This window comes from Mastigoproctus giganteus, chromosome 7, assembly GCF_048544385.1.
Source record: "Mastigoproctus giganteus isolate SK-2022 chromosome 7, ASM4854438v1, whole genome shotgun sequence".
In the NCBI taxonomy this organism is placed as follows: domain Eukaryota; kingdom Metazoa; phylum Arthropoda; class Arachnida; order Uropygi; family Thelyphonidae; genus Mastigoproctus; species Mastigoproctus giganteus.
Window position 1 is genome coordinate 65,583,335 of NC_143581.1, and position 22,385 is coordinate 65,605,719.

A 22,385-nucleotide genomic window follows, 5' to 3' on the forward strand; every position below is an offset into this window, starting at 1 on the left:
CAGAGGTGTACTAGAGGGCCCTCAGTGTGGCCTGTGTGAGCATCTTGTTAAATTTTTGTGGTTTATCCAAGCCCTTGCTAAAACAATTAGTTTGATAAAATTTAACAGACTGTTTTAAGTGGGAATGATCCTTAGCTGAAATTCTCTTCAAGCAAGTTCCTCATTATAAAATTAGCAATGCACCCTTGCAGAAACCTACCATTTATGTTGACATGGTTTGAAAAACTAAGGACTGCTTTTCACAATATCGAAGTAGCCATCATGATCTATCATGTTATAAAACTAGATAAATTATTTTCTATACAGTTCTTACTATACTGTATTTTCTATATAGTATGACCTAACTTGTGAAGAAGCCATTATGTTCAGACAAATGTAGTATGTCATGTTGAGTAATTGTATAACTCCTCGTCTGGCGTTAACTTGCACCCTACTGGATAGAAGCAATCATAAAAATTCTTTTAGTGCTGAGCTTGCCATTGCCTCTAAGCTTGCCCAACATACAGTATCCTTCTGTCATGGTTTCAAATTCGATCAGACTTCTGTATTAGACTACTAACCAAATTATTGTGATTTGCTGACCTTGAAATGCTACATATTCAAAGACATGAAAGTTCCATCAACATTCATCAATTTGTCTGATGTGTCGAACTATTCAGGTTTACTTGAGAAGCAGTTTCCATCCCTCTGAAGAAACAGATTAGCCCATGAATAGGGAAAAATAGATGTCACTTTCAAAAGGTTTTAGTTATGTTTCAGGGAAGGTTTTAATTATTCCTTTCAGCTTGCAGATTGATGTCTGCCAATTAATCTTATATTGTTATCATCAGTGTTGCCACTGAGTTTCTTTAGAGACTCATGGTCTGTCTGGTTGATAGCATGCTAATGTTGGTTACTGGTAATTATCAGAATTGCGCTTGCTGTACATCTTATTTTAAACACGGGAAGTTAGAAGCAATGTTAAAAGTAACCATGATTTTGTCTTTATCAATGGTTGAATTCATAATATGTCATATCAAGTCTAGACTTAATGGTAAACTCAGTTTTGCTAAGAAGTGGGCAGTGTATTTCATCTTTAAACTTGGCTATCAAATGTCTGTGCAAGAAACAGTGTGGTGTAGAGGAATGTTAGGCTTATCTGGATGGTAATCCTGGTATCAAACAAGGTTGCAAGAAATCCTTCAGTGGTCATTAATATATGTGTAAAGCTATTAGCTTTTTAATTGTGGAAACAGGATTAAGATTGCAGGGAGTAAAAGTGGAACTATTTTCTATTTCATTTTTAAATTGATTATAATAGAATTGCTTGCAAAAGATGGCAAAGTTGTTAGAAGCTTTATCTACTGGGGTGATGATAAGATTGTCCTCTAATTCTTTTATATATTTCTTAAGAATGCAGTATGGTGTGTAGAAGTTATTGTACAGTTTGTAGGCATTATAGATAGCTTTTACGATGTCACGATAGATGATGGTGATCCAGTTTTGGAATGCTTCATGTGGAATGGTGTATTTAAAAGCAAGTTTGTTAGCAAAATGCATTAGATTTAGATATAATTCTCTGCTGAAGCTATTTAGGTTAGCTTTATTTACAGGTCTGAATTTAAATCTTCTGCTTATAGCAGTTCTTAGATCATGGTTCTTTATGATATTAAGATTACCAGTTATAATATGTCCATGAAATTGATCAATATATGGAGCATAGACAGGATTATTGCAGTGGTAGTAGTATCTGTAAGTAGAATATTTCCTATGCCGGTAGCAAGTTGTTTGTAGTTACAGATTTTTAAACCTAATGGAGACTCATAATTGAAACAACGATGTATATTGAATTTGTATAGGCTATGTGAAGGTAGAAGGATGTTTATTGAACAAGGAAGACCAGGGTATTTTTTCGAACCATTTATGTGCAAATTTGATTTTGCAAAATTCAATGCAGTGACTCTGACGAGTATAATAAATAACTGTAGAGACCAATGTCTTGTATGATATGTTTAAGTTCGATATTATTGAATATGAAATTATGACTGAATGAAACTAAAGCTTTAAGGATAAATTTTTTGATGCTAAAAAAGAAGTGGTTAATTTTAGGTAAATCAAGGGTAGTGTTGTCCCAAGGTACGTCCGTGAAAAACCAATGCTAGGAGTTTGGTAAATAAATTTGATTAATTCGATTTGTTAGTCAAAACATCAAAGACATATTGTTGGGATATCAGAGACATGGTGTCTTACAGATATAAGGAATGCTGAACTGGAATTTGGGGAGTACAATGTGTACAGGAAGGATAGACAGGATAGGAAAGGAGAAGGGGTTATGCTATTAGTTAAGAAACACATAAAACCGAAGGAAGTCGACATGGTTTGGACAGTGCAGTGTCGAGTCAGTTTGGTGTGACATGAGCACTGGGAAAGCAAAATTGAGAGTAGGAGTGTATTATATGCCCAATGACTCTGATGAGTATAATAAACAACTGTACAGAGAAATAGACTGGGCCAGTTAATCAGACTGTCTTATAAAGGGGGATTTTAATTTCCCGGATATTGAATGAAATTTGTGGATTGGACACTAGCAAGGCCTTTGTGGATTTATTGGATGATTGTTTTGTACAGCAGCATCTTCGGGAGGGGCAACTAGAGAGAGTAATACTCTTCATCTGATTATCAGTAGTGCCTCTTCATGCATTAAGAATCTGCAGATAAAGGAATCACTAGGTGGCAGTGATCACATTGTGTTGAACTGGAATTTACTAAAAGAGGTAACTACCATCGGGGGTAAAGAGAAGTGTTTTTGCTTTCGTAAAGGTGACTACAGTGGTCTGAGACAGGATTTAAATTCTACACGGTGGGACCAACTAATGATGTTACCAACAGAAAATTCAAAATGGGAAGCATTCAAAGAATTAATCTCGGCAGCTACTAGGCTTTTCATAACAACTAACAAATATTGTTCAAGGTTTAGGCCAAAGTGGATGTCAGATGAAATGATGAGACATGTGGCAGAGAAGAAAAATGCATGGGTTACATATAAATTAGCAGTTGACATGGAAGCCTATGATAGATATAAGCTGGTCTGTAACCAATTCACAAAGGAGGTTAGGCAGGCAAAGGCAGATTACGAGAAATCTTTGGCAAAGGATGCAAAGAAAAACAGCAAAGAGTTCTTTCCTTAGGTAAACTCTAGAAGGAGGGGGATGAATGAGATTGATCCACTTGATATCGAAGGTTCAACTGTTGATCATCCTACTCAGGTAGCTAACAAACTGAATGAGTATTTTGCATCTACATTCACTCATGAGGGGTTATTCAGGGAGTGAAATGCCAGAGGTGAATTAAACTCTAGCATTGAGCTAGATGATTTATAATAACTGAGAGCAAAGTGGAGGAGAAATTGTTGCAGATAAACATTAGAAAGGCACCTGGGGTGGATGGGATCTATCCAGTTATATTAAAGGAGGCAGCAAAGGAAATAAGCAAACCCTTAGTCATAATTATGAGATCTTCCTTGGACTCAGGGGAAGTACCCATGGACTGAGATGTGCAAATGTGACCCCAATTCACAAAGGAGGATCAAAGGGTGACACAAGTAATTACAGACCTGTTAGTTTAACTTCTGTTCCATGGAAATTAATGGAGGCCCTGGTTAAAGAAGCCCTGCAGGATTATCTAGACTAGATTTCAGTTATAGCTTGGACTGAACATGGTTTTGTTAAGGGGAAGTCTTGTCTGACCAATTTCATTGGATACTATGATGTGATCACAAAGGAACTGGATACAAAGAATAATTTTGATATCATATATTTAGATCTTAGAAAGGCTTTTTATACTGTTGCACATGGAAGACTGCTGCACAAATTGGAGCAGTGTGGCATTGGAGGCAAATTGCTGCTATGGATAAAGGGATGGTTGAGTGGGAGAAGACAGAGTGGTAATCAGTGGACACTGCTGTTCATGGACTAATGTTATTAGTGGAGTCCCCAGGGTTCAGTGTTGGATGCATTGTTGTTTTCTCTATTTATTAATGATATTTATGATGGTATATCAGGCTGAATGTCCAAGTTTGCTGATGATACAAAGGTTGGCAGGGTTGTTAATGACACTAATGACAGTATGCTGCTGCAACAGGATCTAGAAAAGTTGAGCAGATGGGCTGAGAGGTGGCAACTGAAGTTTAACATTGACAAATGTAAAGTACTGCATATGGGAAGCAGTAACCCAAGAGTAACGTATTAATTGTGTGGCACTACACTGACAGTGCTAGAGAGTAAAAAGGACCTGGGGGTAATTGTGCAGGCAGATATGAAGTTATCTGTGCAGTGGAAAAGGTCTGCAAGAGTAGCTCATGGTGTCTTGTCAATGATATACAGGAATGTTTTCTAGCATGGATAAGGAGGTGATTATCCCCTTGTATAAGGCAATGGTCAGGCCACCTTGAGTGTATACAGGTCTGGAGACCTCATTTTTAAGAATGATGTTGGAATGAGTACAGAGAAGGGCAACAAGATTAGTGAATGGAACAAAGGGTTGCCCTTACTAAGAAAGGCTTAAGTTTTGCAAATTACAGTGTCTGGAGACTAGGCACCTGCAAGGTGATATGGTTGAGGTGTATAAAGCCTTGAATGGTTTGAGCATGCTCAATGCTGATGGGATTCTTCCTCTTGCTCAGAATAATTGCCTGAGCGGGCATAAATTCAAATTTAGGGAAGACAGTCATAGGATAGATGTGCGGAAGCTTGCCTTTAGCCGGCTGGTGGTTGATTGCTGGAACAAACTTCCATCTGTCGCTGTAGAAGTTGATAGCTTAAATAGATTCAAGGCAAAACTAGACAAATACTTGGAGCGGTGGATTGGTGAGATGAGAATGGGTTGTTTTTTTTTTTTTTTTTTTTTTGGCTTATGCTATATAAGCTTGCTTTCTTGCGTCATGTGCCTTTACTAATGCTAATATAAATATTCTGTTCAGTAAATCCCTTTTTTCTGTTTTTTTTCTTTTGTTTGGTTTTAGGGGCATCAGTGACTTAGACCATATTGTGCCATTATGACTGCATAAATATGTGTTCCATGGCCAATTTGCATGATGTGTAATCCCAAAACCTAGGTGTTTTTTTTGTTTTTTTTCAAAAGTAAAAGTTCATTCTATTCTTATGATGCACTGAATTATCCGATTGGGCCAATACTGTCTTATTTCATATTAAAAGAATCTGCTCATCCATTGTTTAACTTGAATAACCTGTATATTTATTTACAAGGACACATCTCTTTGCTTGACATATCTGTTTGTTCTGACATATCTTTTCATAATTGGCATAACCTCAATAGATATATTCACTTTTCTACATAAAAAAAAATTCACCTCTCTTTCACTCCAGCATTACTTTTTCTTTGAACAGTTATCAACTCAGATGGATTACACACCACCCTGCAATGGAGTATTGGATGTGCCCCAATCCTCTCTAAAAGCTCATTGATTCTATTCTAAAGAAATCCAGCAAGCTTCTTAATAATTATTCTTTTACAGACCCACCCCACTCCTTGTCACAGATATTCAGTTTATGTTGCATGCCCTTTCTACTGCTGTTTCTACATGAAACTGTTCTTTTGGATTTTAATCACACTCCTTTCATAAACCTATCAGAGCACACCTAAGAACTACAGCCAATATCCATTCATAGTTCAGCTGTGATACCAACCACAAGTAACTTTTATTATACTTCTTATCAAGGGGGAAAAATGTACAGTTTTTACCTCTGTTAACTTGTATTATTAGAAGTTATATAAGAGGAGTTAATAGTATTTTCACAGTAGATTAAATATAATTTTAGCATAATATTCATAGGTTGATATTATGAAGTAACTGAAGCAAACTGTAAAAACCAAATTATAAGTACTTTTTTACTTGTTTGTAGGGTACTGCTAGTGACCTTGTTGTTCAGGTAGTATTAATTGCTGAAAGTATGCGACTTCAAGCTATGATGGCTACATATGGAATACAAACCCAAACTCCTCATGAAGTGGAACCTGTTCAAATCTGGCCCCCAAGCCAGTTAGTTAAGGTTGGCATATTTTGTATTGATATCATATGTAATGCTTGTAAATATTAATTGCTAAATTTATAAAATGGCTTGATAGTGATTTTTTTTAAAGCTATTTGGTAATTATGAGAAGTATTTTTTCCCCAAATAGTTAAAAATTGTTAAATATGTTTTGTCCTAAGTTCAATTTTTGGTTACATTTTCTTAGTAATATGATAACTCTGGAGAGAATAATTTTTATGTAAGGGTGAATTTTTACTTTCAGCATGTTGGCATTGTAGCTATTTTTCACACATTTATTCAGCTGGGGGCTAATTTGTCAAATTGAAAGATGGTTAAAATAAAGAAATAGTAAACTGTGATGCAGGTGTACTGTTAATATATTATTATTTTCTCCAACTTAAAGCTGAATTTACTGATATGTATATACTATTTTGATGTTCTTTAGCTATAAAGTTGCAAAAGATATCATTACTGTAAGATAATATCCTCAATAATTGCATTTTGTGTCAAAACAATAAATTAGCCAAAAGAATAACTTTTATGTCCAAACAAGAAAAGATGTTGACTGTTATGATATGTTGTATTTCTCTTAGGCCCGGGCTTTATACAATATGTGAATATGATCATGTTATATGTATATGAAACTTTTCATGCTTACGAGGATGGACATTTTATATGCACTATTCTCAAAAAGTTCTGATAACAAGGGACATAAAATGTATTAATGTATTAATAAATTATAGAATAGGTTATTTTTATAGCTTAATGTCTTATGAAATTACCTGAAAAATGTTATGTCCATTTCTTATGCAGTTTTTAAAATTTAATTTTTTATATTGATAAGTGGAAAAAGAATGACTATCCTATCATTGACCTTTGTTCAGTAATCAAATTTTTGACCAAATAGGGCAGAAATGCTGAAGAAATCAATGAAAGAATATTTAAGTGTTAAGGTGAAGTATTATCTATTTGTGCTACTGTTGCAAGATGGTCAGCAGAGTTCAAAAGAGGACAAGAGTCAGTTAAGGATGATCCAAGGTCTCATCAGCCATCTGAATCAATCTATTCTAAAACATTTGCCATCATTGAAGTAAAAACTTTTAAAACAGAAGAATTAAAGTATCTGAACTTTAAAAAGTACTTAACATTTCCCATGGAAGTATTTTAACAATAATACATGAGCATTTAAGAATGTTAAAAGTTTCTGCAAGATGGGTTCCCAGAAAGCTATCCATTCATGACAAACATCAGAAGGTGGATTCATTAAAAGACAATTAAGACAATTTAAAATTAATTCTTGTTAATGGTGAAGGGAATGAAGGGGTCCTATTACCAAGAAAGTCTTAAGATCTGCAAATTGCAGCGGCTGGAGACTAGGCACCTGCGAGGTGATCTGATTGAGGTATAAGGCCTAGAATAGGTTGAGCATGCTGAATTCTGATTGGATTCTTCCTATTGCTTAGATTATGAACCTGAGAGAGCATAAATTCAAATTGAGGAAAGACAGTTGTAGAATAGATGTGCCGAAATTTGCCTTTAGCCAGCAAGTGGTTAATTGCCAGAACAAACTTCCATCTGTTGTTGTGGAAGTTGATAGCTTAAATAAAAAAGGAGGAACTGAACAAACTTTTAGAGGGAATGGATGTATGAAATTGTTTTTTTTTTTTTTTTTTTTTTTTTGGCTGTTGCTACATAAGCTCATGTGCTTGCTTTCTTGCATCACATGCCTCCATTACTATTACTATCCAGATAGGTTATTTATCTGTTTAGTGATTAAGTTAAGTTCCTGTATTTGCAGGGCAAGAAAGCACAGGAAATTGATGAAGAAATGAAAGCTGTGTATGGGCAGAATTCTCCATCCTATGACACTGTAAAAAAGTGGAATTGGGAGTTCCAGTGCAGTCGTACAAGTGTCTTTGACAAGCCATGAGAAGGAAGGCCATCAACATCCACAGACAGTGAGACTGTTGCAAAGGTTGAGCAGCTGGTGCTGAGTGACAGACGTGTGACAATTCATTTCATCGAAAATGCAGTGGGAATTAGTTGTGGGTCTGCCCACAGCATTTTATATGACCATCTGCTCGTGTCTAAGGTCTCCGCACGATGGGTCCCAAGATTGCTGATCCCTTTGCAGAAGCAATGTCGAATGAATGCAACCTTCTTGCCAACTGTTGGATTTGTGTAATGCGGATGTTCAGAACTTTTTTGATCGGTTGATGACAAATGACAAATTCTTGGTGTACCAGTATGATCCTGAGACTAAAGACATGTCAAAGCAGTGGAAGCACACCTCCTCCCCACCTCCCTAAAAGGCAAAGGCCACTCCATCTCTGAAGGTGATGTTGTCTGTGTTTTGGGACAGCAAAGGGGTTATCCTGACAGATTATCTACCTCGTGGTTCCACACTTACTGGAGAATACTACAGAAATCTTTTTAAAAATTGCACAATGCTTTGAAGGTGAAAAGTTGTGGAATGTTAACCAAAGGTGTCCGTCTTCTGTCAGACAATGCACCAGCTCACACGGCCATTGACATCACCAGCTTCGTTGCCCAGTGCAGCTTCAAACTACTGCAGCACCCACCTTATTCTCTTGACCTAGCACTATCAGACTTCTTGTTTTGAGAAATGAAGAAACCATTGCATGGATGCCGCTTTGATTCATCTCAAGAAGTCATCAATGAAGTGGAATCGTGGTTTCAGGCAAAAAGCACAGAGTTCTATGATCAAGGCATTAAACAACTGATCAATAGATGGGAGAAATGTGTTACTATACATGGAGCATACATGGAAAAGGATTAAAGTTCCTGTGAAGGGCTATTATTTCTAGGTAAGGGTACAAACCTTTTGATACACCCTCATAGCCAAAACTAGCTATAGAAGCTTGGTTTGATGCCCAACCTAAAGAATTTGTTTTTTGAAGCATTAAACTCTTTAAAGATTAAATACAATACATATATTGAACTTTGCAGTAAATACATTGGAAAAAAAAACAGAATTTTGAACTATCAGATATTTTTGACCACCGCTCAGTAGCTGCCTTACATAATTACACAGAGAATTTTTTTTAGGAGAGTGCAGAGAGACAATGATGCTTTACTGACAGACCACTGGTTTCATTCATTGCATTGTTTATTGATATTTTTGCTCAGTCCACTCACAGATCTGGAAAAGTAATACCAACAACAAACTTTACAGATGAAACAAGATCCAGAGTTGTGGCTCTATGGACTTTGACGAAACAAACTAGAAGAAGTATTAGCAAGACTGAGAATTGGGCTTACACACCTCTTTTTATTATTGGGAAAATATCTACCCTGGTGCACATCCTATCACACCCAACTTACAGTCCCACTTTCTATGAACTGATTCAATAAACTATGAACTAATACAATTTGGCCTCAGTAGCCCTCGTGTCATTAAACTTATTACCAACAACAACAAGCTCAGTCAGCTCCAGTAATACTGTGACTGTAGAAGTACAAGGCAATGAAACCTAATTACCTTCATTAATAGAGATGCTGAAACTGGTGTCCACGGCTCTAGTGCACTCCACACACTTAAAAAATTCTAATTTTCATGCTGCGTTTGTTCCCTAGGTGTGTAGGCTAGTACAGTGTTATTGTTTTTCCTGATCTTTGTTTTTTTCCATTTAATGAAATATGAAAACACTATTAGCAATCTACTTCCCTGTTGTGTAGTCATTGGCATTGGTAATTTCATGAAAGGCTAGGTGAACTTGATTGCAGTTTTCTCTGTGGTTCCTTAATGGTGGATTCGTGTGTCTTACCGATACTAACTTATCTTAATGCCACTTACAAGGTTTGATCAGAATGTTTGGTGAATGTTCATATAATTCTTGCATGCATAGAGGTAGCTAAAAGATTCTGAACAGGATTTAGTGACACCTTTTGAGCATACGCACACAAATTTTAAGTTTTTGTTACTTGCAGGTTAGTGGGAAACTGCTTTTGTTTTTCTCATTTGTCATGTGTACTGAAAATGATGAAATTTGAACAACATATAAGCATTTAATTTTGTTATAATTTTGGAAATTCAGCCACAGAAACATGAAATGCTTGTTACACTTTTTGGAGATAGGACTGCGATGAGTAGTTTCAAAAGTTTCAGAGGTAAATTTTTCATCTGAAAATGCAGAAAGAAGCAGTCATCAACATCCCAAAATGATAAAAACATCAAATAGAGTTCGCACCATTGTTCAATTGGATTGATGACTGTCCATTTGAGAAATTTCTGAGTAGACGTCTCTTTCATTTGGTTCTGTTTAGGCCATTTTGACTGAAGTTTTGTCTGAACTTAACTTTTCTTTCTGAATTTTATAGATTTATTCCAAGTTTCAAAATTCCCAATGAAAAAACAACACCATTTACCAAGGCTAAGAAGGGCATTGCAGTCAAAGTCACATGTGAAGGGCATGCTGATTTCTTTTTTTGAAAATGTGGAAATAGTGCTATCAGAATTCATTACACAAAGTGTCACCATTAATGCAGCCTATTACCAGAAAATTTTTGAGAGGTAATCTGCCATAAACCACCCAAAAAATGGCTAACTGGTTGGCTCTCTCATCACAATGATATACTGTATCATGTCACTGTCCAGCTATTTCTGACCAACAAAAATATTCTGATTTTGCCATTCTACCTTATTCATCTGATTTGGAGCCACACAACTCAATAGCTATTCTGAAAAAATTAGCATTAGCGTTAGCAAAGGCACATATGCAAGAAAGCAAGCTTATATAGCATCAGCCAAAAAAAAAAAAAAAACCCTCCTCATTTCACCCATCCACTCGCTCCAAGTGTTTGTCTAGTTCTGCCTTGACTCTATTTAAGCTATCAACTTCTACAACAACAGATGGAAATTTGTTCCAGCAATCAGCCAACCGCTGGCTAAAGACAAACTTCTGCACATCTATCACACAACTGTCTTTCCTCAATTTGAATTTATGCCCTCTCAGGTGATTATTCTGAGCAAGAGGAAGAATCCCATCAGCATTGAGCTTGCTCAAACCATTCAAGGCTTTATAGACCTCAATCAGATCACCTCGCAGATCACACTGTAATTTGCAAAACTTAAGTCTTTCTTCGTAAGAGCAATCCTTTGATTCATCAGGTCTGGAGGCCTCAGTTAATGTAGGTTGTGAAAGGAAATTGATATGGATTGATTCTGGAAGTCCAATCAAACAGGATGAACTGCCTAAAAGCATTTACAAAAGAAGAAAATATTTTGATTGGTGCAAGGCACTATGGACAAGTGTTTGTTTGCAGAAGGAAATTATATTGAAGAAAAGTAATAAAATGTAAACTTTTATCATTGAATAAAATGAATTTTTTGCATCATTCACGGAACTTTTTTTTTTTTTATCAAACTTTGTATTTTAATCTAGGTCATAAAACTGCAGCCATTATCAACCCACTGCAGGATGGAAGCCTCCTCAATTATTCATGCTAAGGGAAATGGACCATAATCTGCCACGCTGGTCCAGTGTGGGTTGGCAGATCGACCGTATTTAGCAGTCAGGGGCTTGAACCCTGGTCTACTCAAAGAGCGTGTGCTACTGCACTCCCGCTCCTGACCACTCGGCTATGGAAGCCTTTTTATTAGGATACAAATATGACAAAAACAACAAAAAAATTTTTGAATAGCTTATATAGAAAGCAATATTGTATATGAAAAGTTCAAATCAAATAAAACAGAGATAATAGTTTTTCATAGTATAAAGCTGGCCTCTCCTCTCCAAATGAATTGTTTTCAATGGAAGAAATTACACATTTTCTATTTGGTAAAGAATCTATTATACTGTTGTTTCATAATGTTGCTGTTCATTTTTCTTAAGGTATAAAACTATTTTTTGAATTTCTCATCAGAATTGGCAAATTTAATAAAATTATCAAGCAGCTTCTGCATTCATGTATGAGAAGGGTTTGAAAGGTTCATATCCTGAATATGAAAGGCTAGTGATAGAGTGTTAAAAATTTCTGCACTTAATATACTTGAAATAGTAACCCACCAATTTTGTGCAATTTCAGTAATGTCTTTTTTTTTTTTTTTAATTACAGATGCTGAAGTCAACAAAGTTGTGCGAATGAGAAAGATGTACAAAATGAAACACTGTGCAGTCATCCAATATTTGAGAATACAGTGACTAATGCCCGAGGCATTTCATGAAGGTATGGTTACAACATTGGGGAAGAGGATGCCCCTTCTTATTAGAAGTGGGCAGCAGAATTTAAACAAAGCAGGGATACCCTGGAAGATGACCCATGCTGGAAGACCTGCAATAACCATCTAGAAGTTGTTGGTGGTGCGTATGATCTAGTGGTGGCTGATTGACAAGTGGCAGTTCAGTACATTGCCATAATTTTGGGAATCTCATCTGAACATGTATACCACATAATAACAGAGGCTTTCGTTATGTGGCAGCATGATTGGTCCCAAATTTGTTGACAACAGATCACAAATGCACACCATGCTCTCACCTTTTTCATAGGCATTTGTGTGAAAATATCAAAAATAAATGCAAAGAAAAACACAGCAAAGAAGTTTTGCTCTACCAGGAGAACACACCCACTCACAAATCCGATATTGCCATGGCTGCACTGTACGAGTGCAGTTTTGAAATCTTGTACAGATCTAGCACTGTTGGACTTTTACTTATTTCCTAATTTGAAAAAATACCTGGCTGCCATCCATTTTTCCATTGACAATGACATAATTTCTGCAGTGGATGCATTCCTGGAGACCCAAGAGAAAACTTTCTTCACAGCAGGAATCAACACATTGAGCATTAGTGGCAAAAGTGTACTGACTCCAAAGGGGACTATGTTGAAAAAGTAGCAGTTACCAGACTCCTCAAATAAACCCTTCATATTCAGACCACAAACCTTTTAAATGCATCTCATATTTTAACTTTTTTGTTCTTTACTTTTTTCTTCTTTCTCTTCACTTCTGTTTCAAATACAGATTTTTTTCCTTGAAATGCTGTGCTATTTCCTATTCCATTGCAATATGATATCCAGCCTCATCTTATTATAGCTATGCTCTTATGTCCCCCAAATTAATGCCCATTTTTCCACAGTTTTGCAATGCCTCTCCAACTTTTCACCTTTGAATTCATAAAAAAATTGTCTCCATATGCATTTAGTATTGTACTATGTTTTACATCATTTGTAAATAGCATTTGTTTTATTATAATTTTTAATATTTACCAGTGTCTTTTTCTGCTTATGCCCTGCTCCCTATCGGAATTGTCAAAAAAAACACCAAAAAAACTACAACTTTTTTAATAATTTTATTCACTCAATATAATCATAACTCTCTGATCCATATTGTATGAGGGCTGTTGTGATACTGGGAGGTAAAAATGATTTGATATTCCCATTGTGTCTTGATAAAATTTCAGAGGAAGGATGTGTATCTGCACTAGCTAACAATGACAGTGCCTTAATGTTTCATTTGAATTTAATTTTTTATGGTGGTACAAATTATTTATAGAAAGAACTTTTTTTATGTTGAATAATTTTACTTCTTTTACAAACTGATTTTGAAACCATTCTGGATTAAGATCATAATTGTTTCATTAAATTCTCATTCAGGTAACTGAATTTTGCATAAATAAAATACATACATAAATAAAGCAATCTGAATTGTGGAGGGTTTTAATTAGTACTAGTGCTTGCAACATGATGCAAAAAAACAAAGCTTATATAGCACCATCCAAACTAAGTAAATAAATAAAATTATACCCGTTTCATTTGCTTATTCCTTCTAATAATTTATACCCCCCCCTTTTCTTTTTTTTAAATTTACACAAACTGCTGAATTCCACAACATCAGGTGGTGATTTATTCTTACAATTGGTTACCTTCTTACTGAAGGCAACTTCTGCAAATCTGTTCTGCAGCCATCCTTTTTCAATTTAAATTTATATCCCCTTTGAAAGAGTAAAGATGTCATTAGCATTTAGTTTATTTAAGCCATTTAAAGCCCTAAACACTTCGGTTAGTCACGATGAAGGTGCATAGTTTCCTGAGACTTGATGAACTCCCAGCCTTTCTTGGAAGGATTATTCTTTTGTGGTCCAACTAATCTTGTGCTCTTTTCTATCCCCCTCCTAATGGATCAATGTCCTTCCTAAAATGAAGTTACCAAATTTTTATGTTATATTCCAGATATGGTCTCTCACTGTTGCCTTATAAAGCAGACTAATCATCTTTCTCCTTGTTTTCAAAGTTCCTATATATCATTTATAGGACCCCATTAGCTGTTCTAGCAGAACTTTTTCCACTACTCAGAGAACTTCATGTCAGACTATATTATTACCTTTACATCTTTTTCCCTTTTCAACTAGATTTGGTGCTACCAAAATTGTATATTATTTCAATTTTACTGCTACTGATGCACTGCCTTGTATTTATCAGTGGTAAACCTCAATTGCCATTTTTCAACTTATCTCGATCATCTCTTAGATCAATTAATCCAGATATTATTGAAATAGCATACTCTAATTACTGTTGTTAACTATCCTACCCACCTTTGTATCATCATTCAATTTAGACATCAGACCTGAAATTTCTACATCAGTGTCATTAGTAAATATTAATCCTTCAGTGGTAGCACAAACTAGATTTGCAGAAACAGTGATGCAGCATCTGATAGGTGTAAATTTTCTTTTTAATTTCTGGGAACTATTTTTGGTATTTTGAATTCTACTGCAACATTATCAGTATTTCATCTTTTCTGAATGTTTTAACATTACTTATTGTATATAACTTTTAAATATTTAAAAAGCACAGTTTTTTTTTTTTTTAAACTGTGCTGTGTTTTAATTTGGTACAACTAAATTCTAGAAAAGATCATCTCTAATTTCTTTTATTGGCCATTTAACCATAATAAATTGTTTAATATTTATAAGAAAGAAATTTCTTATTACAGTTTAAAGTACCGTAATGAAATAATTTTTTACATTGAAACATTTCCATGCATTTACATTTTAAAATAAATCAATTTATTTAAAAAAAAAAAAAAATGCTTCCATCTCGGTTTGTGTGAGCAGATGTATAAGGTGGCATTTTATACATCTGTTTTCACAAAATTTAAATTTATATGAGAGAGAGGTCATTACTGCTGTCTTTTTTGATAGAGAAGTTTTTAGAGGGTTTGTCATTTGGTTTTTAGGAGCATCAGTAACTAAGGCCATATTGCTCCGGGGATATGGTGGTGGTCATTCCCTAACCTTTCCACATCCTCTGTATTTGGTGGTCACGGGCTCAAACCCCGGTCTAATCAAGAAGCGTGTGCTATGCACTGCTGCTGCTCCTGCTGCTCCTGCCCACCTGGCTACATAGGCACCTTTTAGAGGGTAGTTTTTGAGTATGTCACCATACAGTAAATAGCATTCCATGTTTGGTGTTATGCCTTTCCAATATGTACCATATATTTAAAAATCTATCAATTATTTCCTGTTTTACTTTAGGTTGTGGAAGTTGTTTTAAGGGAAACTTACAAAAATAATTCACTTATAGGCATCCATAGCCTACCAGGAAGCTGGGTGTCACCCATTTCCTTTTCCATTTTAATATGTTTAAATAGAAAAAAGGATCAGATCTGCACTTTGTAGAGTTAGCCTGAAAATGAAAGCAAAAGTCTTTTTTTATGTTACAAGTCAGAAGGCCACTTCGCTCCCCTCTGACTTGTGTCACACGAACCTGAATTATATGTTTTTATATTTTAATTTTTTTTAGTGCGGGGAATCCTCCGCACCCCCTTGTAATAATCAAAAGATGTACAAAAATTTTATTATATTATTTTATTATCTAAAAACAAATTAATAACAAAACCATCATTTATATATTTGATTATAAACAACATTTCTTGTCCAATTTTTTTGTTTTTTATCGTTTTTTGATTCGTTTTCTGTTAATACAAAGAGATTTTTGGCTGCCTTCACTCTACTTAATGTAACGTACCATTGTCCATACGAAAAACATGGTGATGTTAAGTTATCACCAACCTTAGATAATGTTTGACCTTGACTTTTGTTTATTGTCATACTAAAAGACAATTTCATAGGAAACTGTGTTCGTTGAAAAATGGAGTTATGTTCCCCTTCGTTTGAAATACATATCAATCCTTGGAATATATGCTTTCGATCCAGCTCTGTCAACTGTGAATTGTTCACAAACCAAACATTTCTTCCTTATTTCCACTACATATAATCTTGTACCATTAACAATTGTGCTTACTTTTCCAAAGAATAAAGTGTTTTGGGTGGTTTTTTTTTTTTTTTTTTTGGTAGTTGTTGGCACATCGGCTTCTGTGGCCATAATGCACCGCTCAATGTTTTTGCAGTACAGTCGGTCCTCGTATAACATGTGTTTACACTACACGAATTCGATCATACACAATTTATAAATAGGGGAAAGATATCTTATATAACACGAACCGAATTCGCTTATGCACGATTTGCCTTTGTGTTTACAAGAAATGGCAGTCGAACGCAGAATCACCCCAACTGAACGCAACACGATAAGAATGAAGAGAAGTTTCTGAAAATGTATTTGTTTTTTATATCAGTGAAGGGGAAACACATTTCACCATAATAACGTAAAAACCAACACAATTCCAGCAATCGGTATAATCGCAAATGCAATTAGATCGAGTTTACTACCAGTACATAACAGATTCCACTAGCAGAAACACAACTGGAAATTGTTTTTATTGTTTTATGGTAGTAACCCCTAGAAATGTGCTTTAGTAAAATGTGAGGTGTTAATCTCTCCCTTTATGGTGTTGTTTATTCAGTTTCTACATGCACGCAGCTTTTTTTATGTGTATCAAGCGTGCCTCCTCGTTTTGTAATTGTGCTTTATTCCCTAAAAATGAGTAAAATACTTAAAAGGTGTGAAAAGGAAGTGTCCTGGTGAAGACAGGACTGCAGATTCAGAGAGAAAAAGAAAAGCAATATCAATAAACAGAGGTGGACTGGGTCAAAAATTCTTACCCGGGAAAATTTATAGTGGCCTCATACTATGATTTATGGCCAAAATCACAACGGCCTCTGGCCCACCGGGGTTTCCCCAGTAAGGGTTATGGCCAGTCCGCCTCTGTCGATAGAGAAAAAATATGAAATTGTGAAATGCTTTGAGCGAAATGAAAGACCATGTGATATTGCACGTGCTACAGACCTAAATGAGGCAACACCGAGAATTAGAAAGAATGCAGAGAAAATAAAAACAACTTTCATAGCAGGAACAACTCAAAGTGTAATTAAAATCCATTAGATTAAGGCACAAAGAATTGGAAGAGATGGAATGGCTGTCATCTGTTTGGATAGAAAATCAAACAAAAAACAAGTTACGATAGAAGCAAAAGCATTAGCAATATTTTATTACGTAATAGTCTTAATAAAATACGTATTTTATTACGATTATTTATTGTGTTTTATAATGTTTTGGTTACAAATGTGTGTTCAATCTTGGGTGGTCGGCACCTAACCCTATTTTTCTCATAGGGCCTGTTGTTTATATTGCACGATTTTGCATTGCACGAGGGTTTATAGGAACACAGCTATCGTGCTATATGAGGACTGACTGTACTTTGATCCAAGCCTGAGGCGGGATTCGAATCTGCGACCTTTGGGTTGCTAAGCAGGCACTTTACCCACCCAACTATCCCGGTCGGAAATTTTTGGCATTTTCTACTCTGATCCAAGCCCGAGTCGGGATTCGAACCCACGACCTTTGGGTTTCCAGGCAGGCACTTTACCCACCCACCTGGCTGGCCCGGTCGGTAAATGTTTCGGGTGTTACAGAGTTGTTTTCTTCAACATTACAGCTATCTGGCATAATTTGGTCTGATGAATGAACTATTTTCAAATCTCGTGGAATTTAATTTCAGATAAAATTTTTTCATTCAGCAAACAGTATTATTTGTTGCAGCTAAATAGAAACTTTTCTTCCAAAGGAGTTTTGATACTTCCAAAAACGTCATGTATTAAATTTTCTGAACTGTGAATATTTTCAGGAATCTCTATTTGGTCATTTTTGTCTTTTACCACTTTATAATTTTTTACAATTTTTTTTTTTTTTTATCAATGATTGGAGTTTCATCAGAACTATTAATAATTTGTGATTCATTTTTTATTTTTTTGCTCTTTTCGTATCTTTCCTTTCTTAATTGTGAAGCCTTTAACTTATTATAATCACTTTGTTTTCTTTGATATCAGGATTTTTAAGTGCTGCTTCATACTCTTCAATATCTTTTCTTTTCTTCTCAGCCTTTGTGATATGATCTTTCTCTTTTCTGTTACTGCCATTATTAACAACATTGCTAATAGCTGAAGAAACCTTTAAAAAAATGTATCATTGCCCTGAGACATGTAGAATTCTAAAATTAAACCCCACAATTAACAACATCCGAACTGTCAACATTGTGTGATGCCATGCCACTACTAAACACTATCAGATAATCAGTCATCGCTGTGGTATATGCAGCTTAATTTAAGAGTGACGTGCCTAGGCGTGGTCTTTGTGGCAGACCAGTCAATCACTTTGTTGTAGTATGACGCAATAGCAGTTAGCCCCACCTTGCGGAAAACAAAAAGTGTGCATGTGAAAAAGCACTATTTCCCAAAATATTCTTTTATATATAGATACAGATGAATGTGCTTTGCACTGCATTGTGATTTTCAGAAATGTTCAAAATGCATTTGTTAGATGGGATATATATCTCTGTGAATGAAATCCAATAAAAAGACTTCACCTGATATACCTAATTGCCATAAATATCTTCCCAAAGGGTAAAATGTGTAATTAATGGAAATATTATAAATCATGCTAATGGCAATTATGACAACTAAACATACATTTTATTATTTACATGTACAAACTGAAATGACAAGTTAACGTAATAGTATTATGTACTCTAAATCAGCAAAAGAAGTCCTCAATATTTTGTTGTTCCTCCTCGAGCTGCAATTACAGCCTTGCAACGATCTGGCACAGAGTTAATCAACTTCTGGATATAAGATTGCCCAATTTAATGGTACCACAGCTCTCCTGCAGCTGCATCTAGTTGGCTTCTTCTTCTGTTGAGTAATTTTAGGCAACATTATGTACATTAGACAACATTAAGTAATTTTCAATAGAGTTCAAATCTGACTGTTGCCTCGGCAACAGTCAGATTTGTGAGGTATGTGACTGCACCTTAAGGGAGAAAAATGAGGGAAACATTGGTGTAAGTATGTTTTAAGCTTTGTGAGACAAGAAGACAAACTCATCATTAAATCCAAATAGCATAAAGCTCTCCAGTTTTACTGTGTGGCAAGGTACTGAGTTCTGTTGAAAAATACAGTTTTAGACATCTGTGTGGGGATACCTAATAACAGGTTTCAGGCACTCCTCCAAGATAGCAGTGTAGGTTTCTGTATTCACTGTTCCGTTAATAAACCTAATTCGCCCAACCCCTTTGCTTCTTATGCATCTCCAGACCATCTGACCGGCAGGGAACTTTATAGTTGGTGTTATGCAGTCAAGGTGGTATGCCTCCAATTTCATCTTCTGACATATCGATTCCTATCTGAGCCATGCAGGTTGAATATCAATCAGAAAAGATGACAGTGTCCCATTGCTCTTTTGTCCATGAAACATGCGTTTTAGCCCATGCAAATCGCTTTTTCCTCATTTGTTAGGGGTCAACAAATGCTTCTTCTTCTTCTTGGGCCAATAGGCATGCAGACTACATTCCAAGAGCCGTCTTTGGATAGTTCATGCACTTATTTCAACGCCAGAAGCCATCTCAAAGTCCAGTTTTAAATCGGCAGTACTAGCATACTGATTACAAAGGCATAGCTATTTCAAATAACAAAGCATAGTCACTCTGTTACAGCCTGATCCATGTCTTCTCTTCACAAACCCCGGTTTCATGCTTTAATTTCAGCACCCGGGATACTGTTGACTATTAGCAACCTATTTTATCAGCAATAGCCCACGTAGAAAGCCCTTCTTGGGACAGAGCAATAGCTACACTTTTTTTTTTTTTCTTTTTGTTGTCAACTGAACATATGGAGCCATGCTTACACCTCTGCAAAACAGGATACTAATGAGCATGTATACCGTTCCAGTGCCATATTTATAGAAACAGCTGATGCAATACCTTGCAGTTACTGTCTGATGCAATACCTTTGCTCAGGAGGTAACCCTCCCTGAGAATATTGCAAACATCCTCGCCTAATCTTTTGCTCACCATTCTGCATCAACCGCATATGATCCAACTTTCCTAAAAGCCAAATCAATAGCTGAAAAATATAAAATAAATTTCAGAACGAAATCAGCCCTCTCTTACAATGAACCACTTACCATGTATGAATTAGAAGAATTTTTTAAAAAATCAGCCAATTGTGCACCTGGTCCAGATGGCATATACTACTTAATGTTAAAGAATCTAAATGAGAGAACTCGTTACTCTCTCCTAAAACTTTTCAACCGAATATTTATTTCAGATTACTTTTCCTGGCGACATTCTCTAGTTCTACCCATTCCAAACATTCCAAAACCAGGAAATGACCAATCAGACCCGCATAATTATAGACCAATCTCACTTACTGGCTGCTTAGGTAAGACTCTGAAAAAAATGGTACATAGTCGCCGCACCTGGTATCTGGAAACTCAGACTACTGTGAACAATGATCAGTTTGGATTTCGTAAAAACAGATCTACCTTAGACCTTATGATAAAGGCTGAGGCAAATGTGCGAAATACATTCATAAAAAACGAACATTTGGTTATTGATTAGCTTAGATATAAAGAAAGCCTTTGAAACCATGTGGCATCATGGCATCCTTCATGACCTACATGCCCTAGGACTAAGAGGACAAATACCAGCATTTATTCAGAGCTTTCTCGAATATCGAACTTTCCAGGTCTGTTATCGAGGTACACTCTCCAAAATCTCCATACAGGAGGAAGTAGTCCCACAAGGGTCAGTCCTCAGTGCCACACTCTTCGCAGTTAGAATACACACTCTAACAACAACTATCCTGAATTCAGTAGAAACTTATCTTTACGCCGATGACCTCACTATATCCAGTCACTCACAAAATATGTACTCTATTGAAAGGCAACTCCAACTATCGATAAATAAAATACAAATGTGGATGTTACAAAATGGTTACAGACTGTCACCACAGAAAACTGTCGCTATACACTTCTGCAAGAAACGAAAACTGCACCCTGATCCTGAATTGCGCCTGGGAAATCATGCTATTCCAGTCAATGACAGTATTAGATTCTTAGGTTTAATGTTGGATAAGAAATTAAACTTCCAAATGCAGCATGTATGAACTATTTGTGTGAAGAAAATGAATATCCTTAGAGTGCTTTCTGCAATGCCATGGGGAGCTGACCGACACTCCCTTCTTCACCTGTATAAAACTATAATCTGATCCAAACTAGACTATGGTGCATGCGCATATGACTCAGCTAGAAAATCAGCATTACAGTCCCTAAATACCATTCAACACAATGCACTTAGAATAGCTCTAGGTGCCTTCCGAACATCGCCAGTCCAGAGTCTTTATATTGATGCACATGAACCTCCATTATTTTTTCAGAGACAGATGCTGCTGCTTACATACGCAGCCAAACTTCACAGTATGCCCTCACATCCCATCTGGCCTTACATGTTTACTCCGTCTTTCCAAAATTTTTACAGAAATAAACCTGCTGGAATCAGATTGAAGGATGTTGCACAGAATTGGAGTGTCCCACTAGATAATATCCACCCAGACACCGGATTCATAATAATATATAAGATAATAATATATAATATAAGATAAATTCATAAACTTAAACATAGAAGCTAACTCCTTAAAGGCGAGCACATGTTCAAGTGATACAACTTCCTTCGTCTTGAATCTAAGCAGTAAACAACTATCCATCGAACAGCTGAATGTTTTATCCAACGGCATGAAATTCGCCGTCATACCATCCAAACCTCCATTCACACAGCTCGCTATGGGTATAGAAGCCAGTATTACCAACCTTCCTGAAGAAACTGCCAACGAGATCCGTTTCAGGACTGCCGCAATCCTCCGCAGCACTCGAAAAACTTACTCAAACCTTAACCATCATCAGCATGCCGCCCTATCATCTATAAGAAAAGATAACTCCATTGTCGTACTTCCTGCGGATAAAGGGCGCCGGACCGTTGTGTTGGACCGATCAACCTACCGAGAGAAAGCCCTGACCCTACTACTAGACCGAAACGTATATGAACCTCTATCTGATCCACCCATTAAGGTCTTGAAACATCTAGAGACACATGTCAATAAACTCGTC

At 36.0% G+C, this 22,385-nt stretch overlaps 1 protein-coding gene across 3 annotated transcripts in view; it reads left to right on the forward strand.

The window, feature by feature from the left end:
- LOC150082968 (putative phosphorylase b kinase regulatory subunit beta) overlaps positions 1–22,385 on the forward strand; it is a 735,196-nt gene that overhangs the window by 336,502 nt on the left and 376,309 nt on the right. For all 3 annotated transcript variants that reach the window (XM_090377701.1, XM_090377699.1, XM_090377700.1), the window contains exon 15: positions 5,901–6,047. In XM_090377701.1, the coding sequence (XP_090233827.1) occupies positions 5,901–6,047 (147 nt within the window). The remainder of the gene's footprint in view (positions 1–5,900; positions 6,048–22,385) is intronic.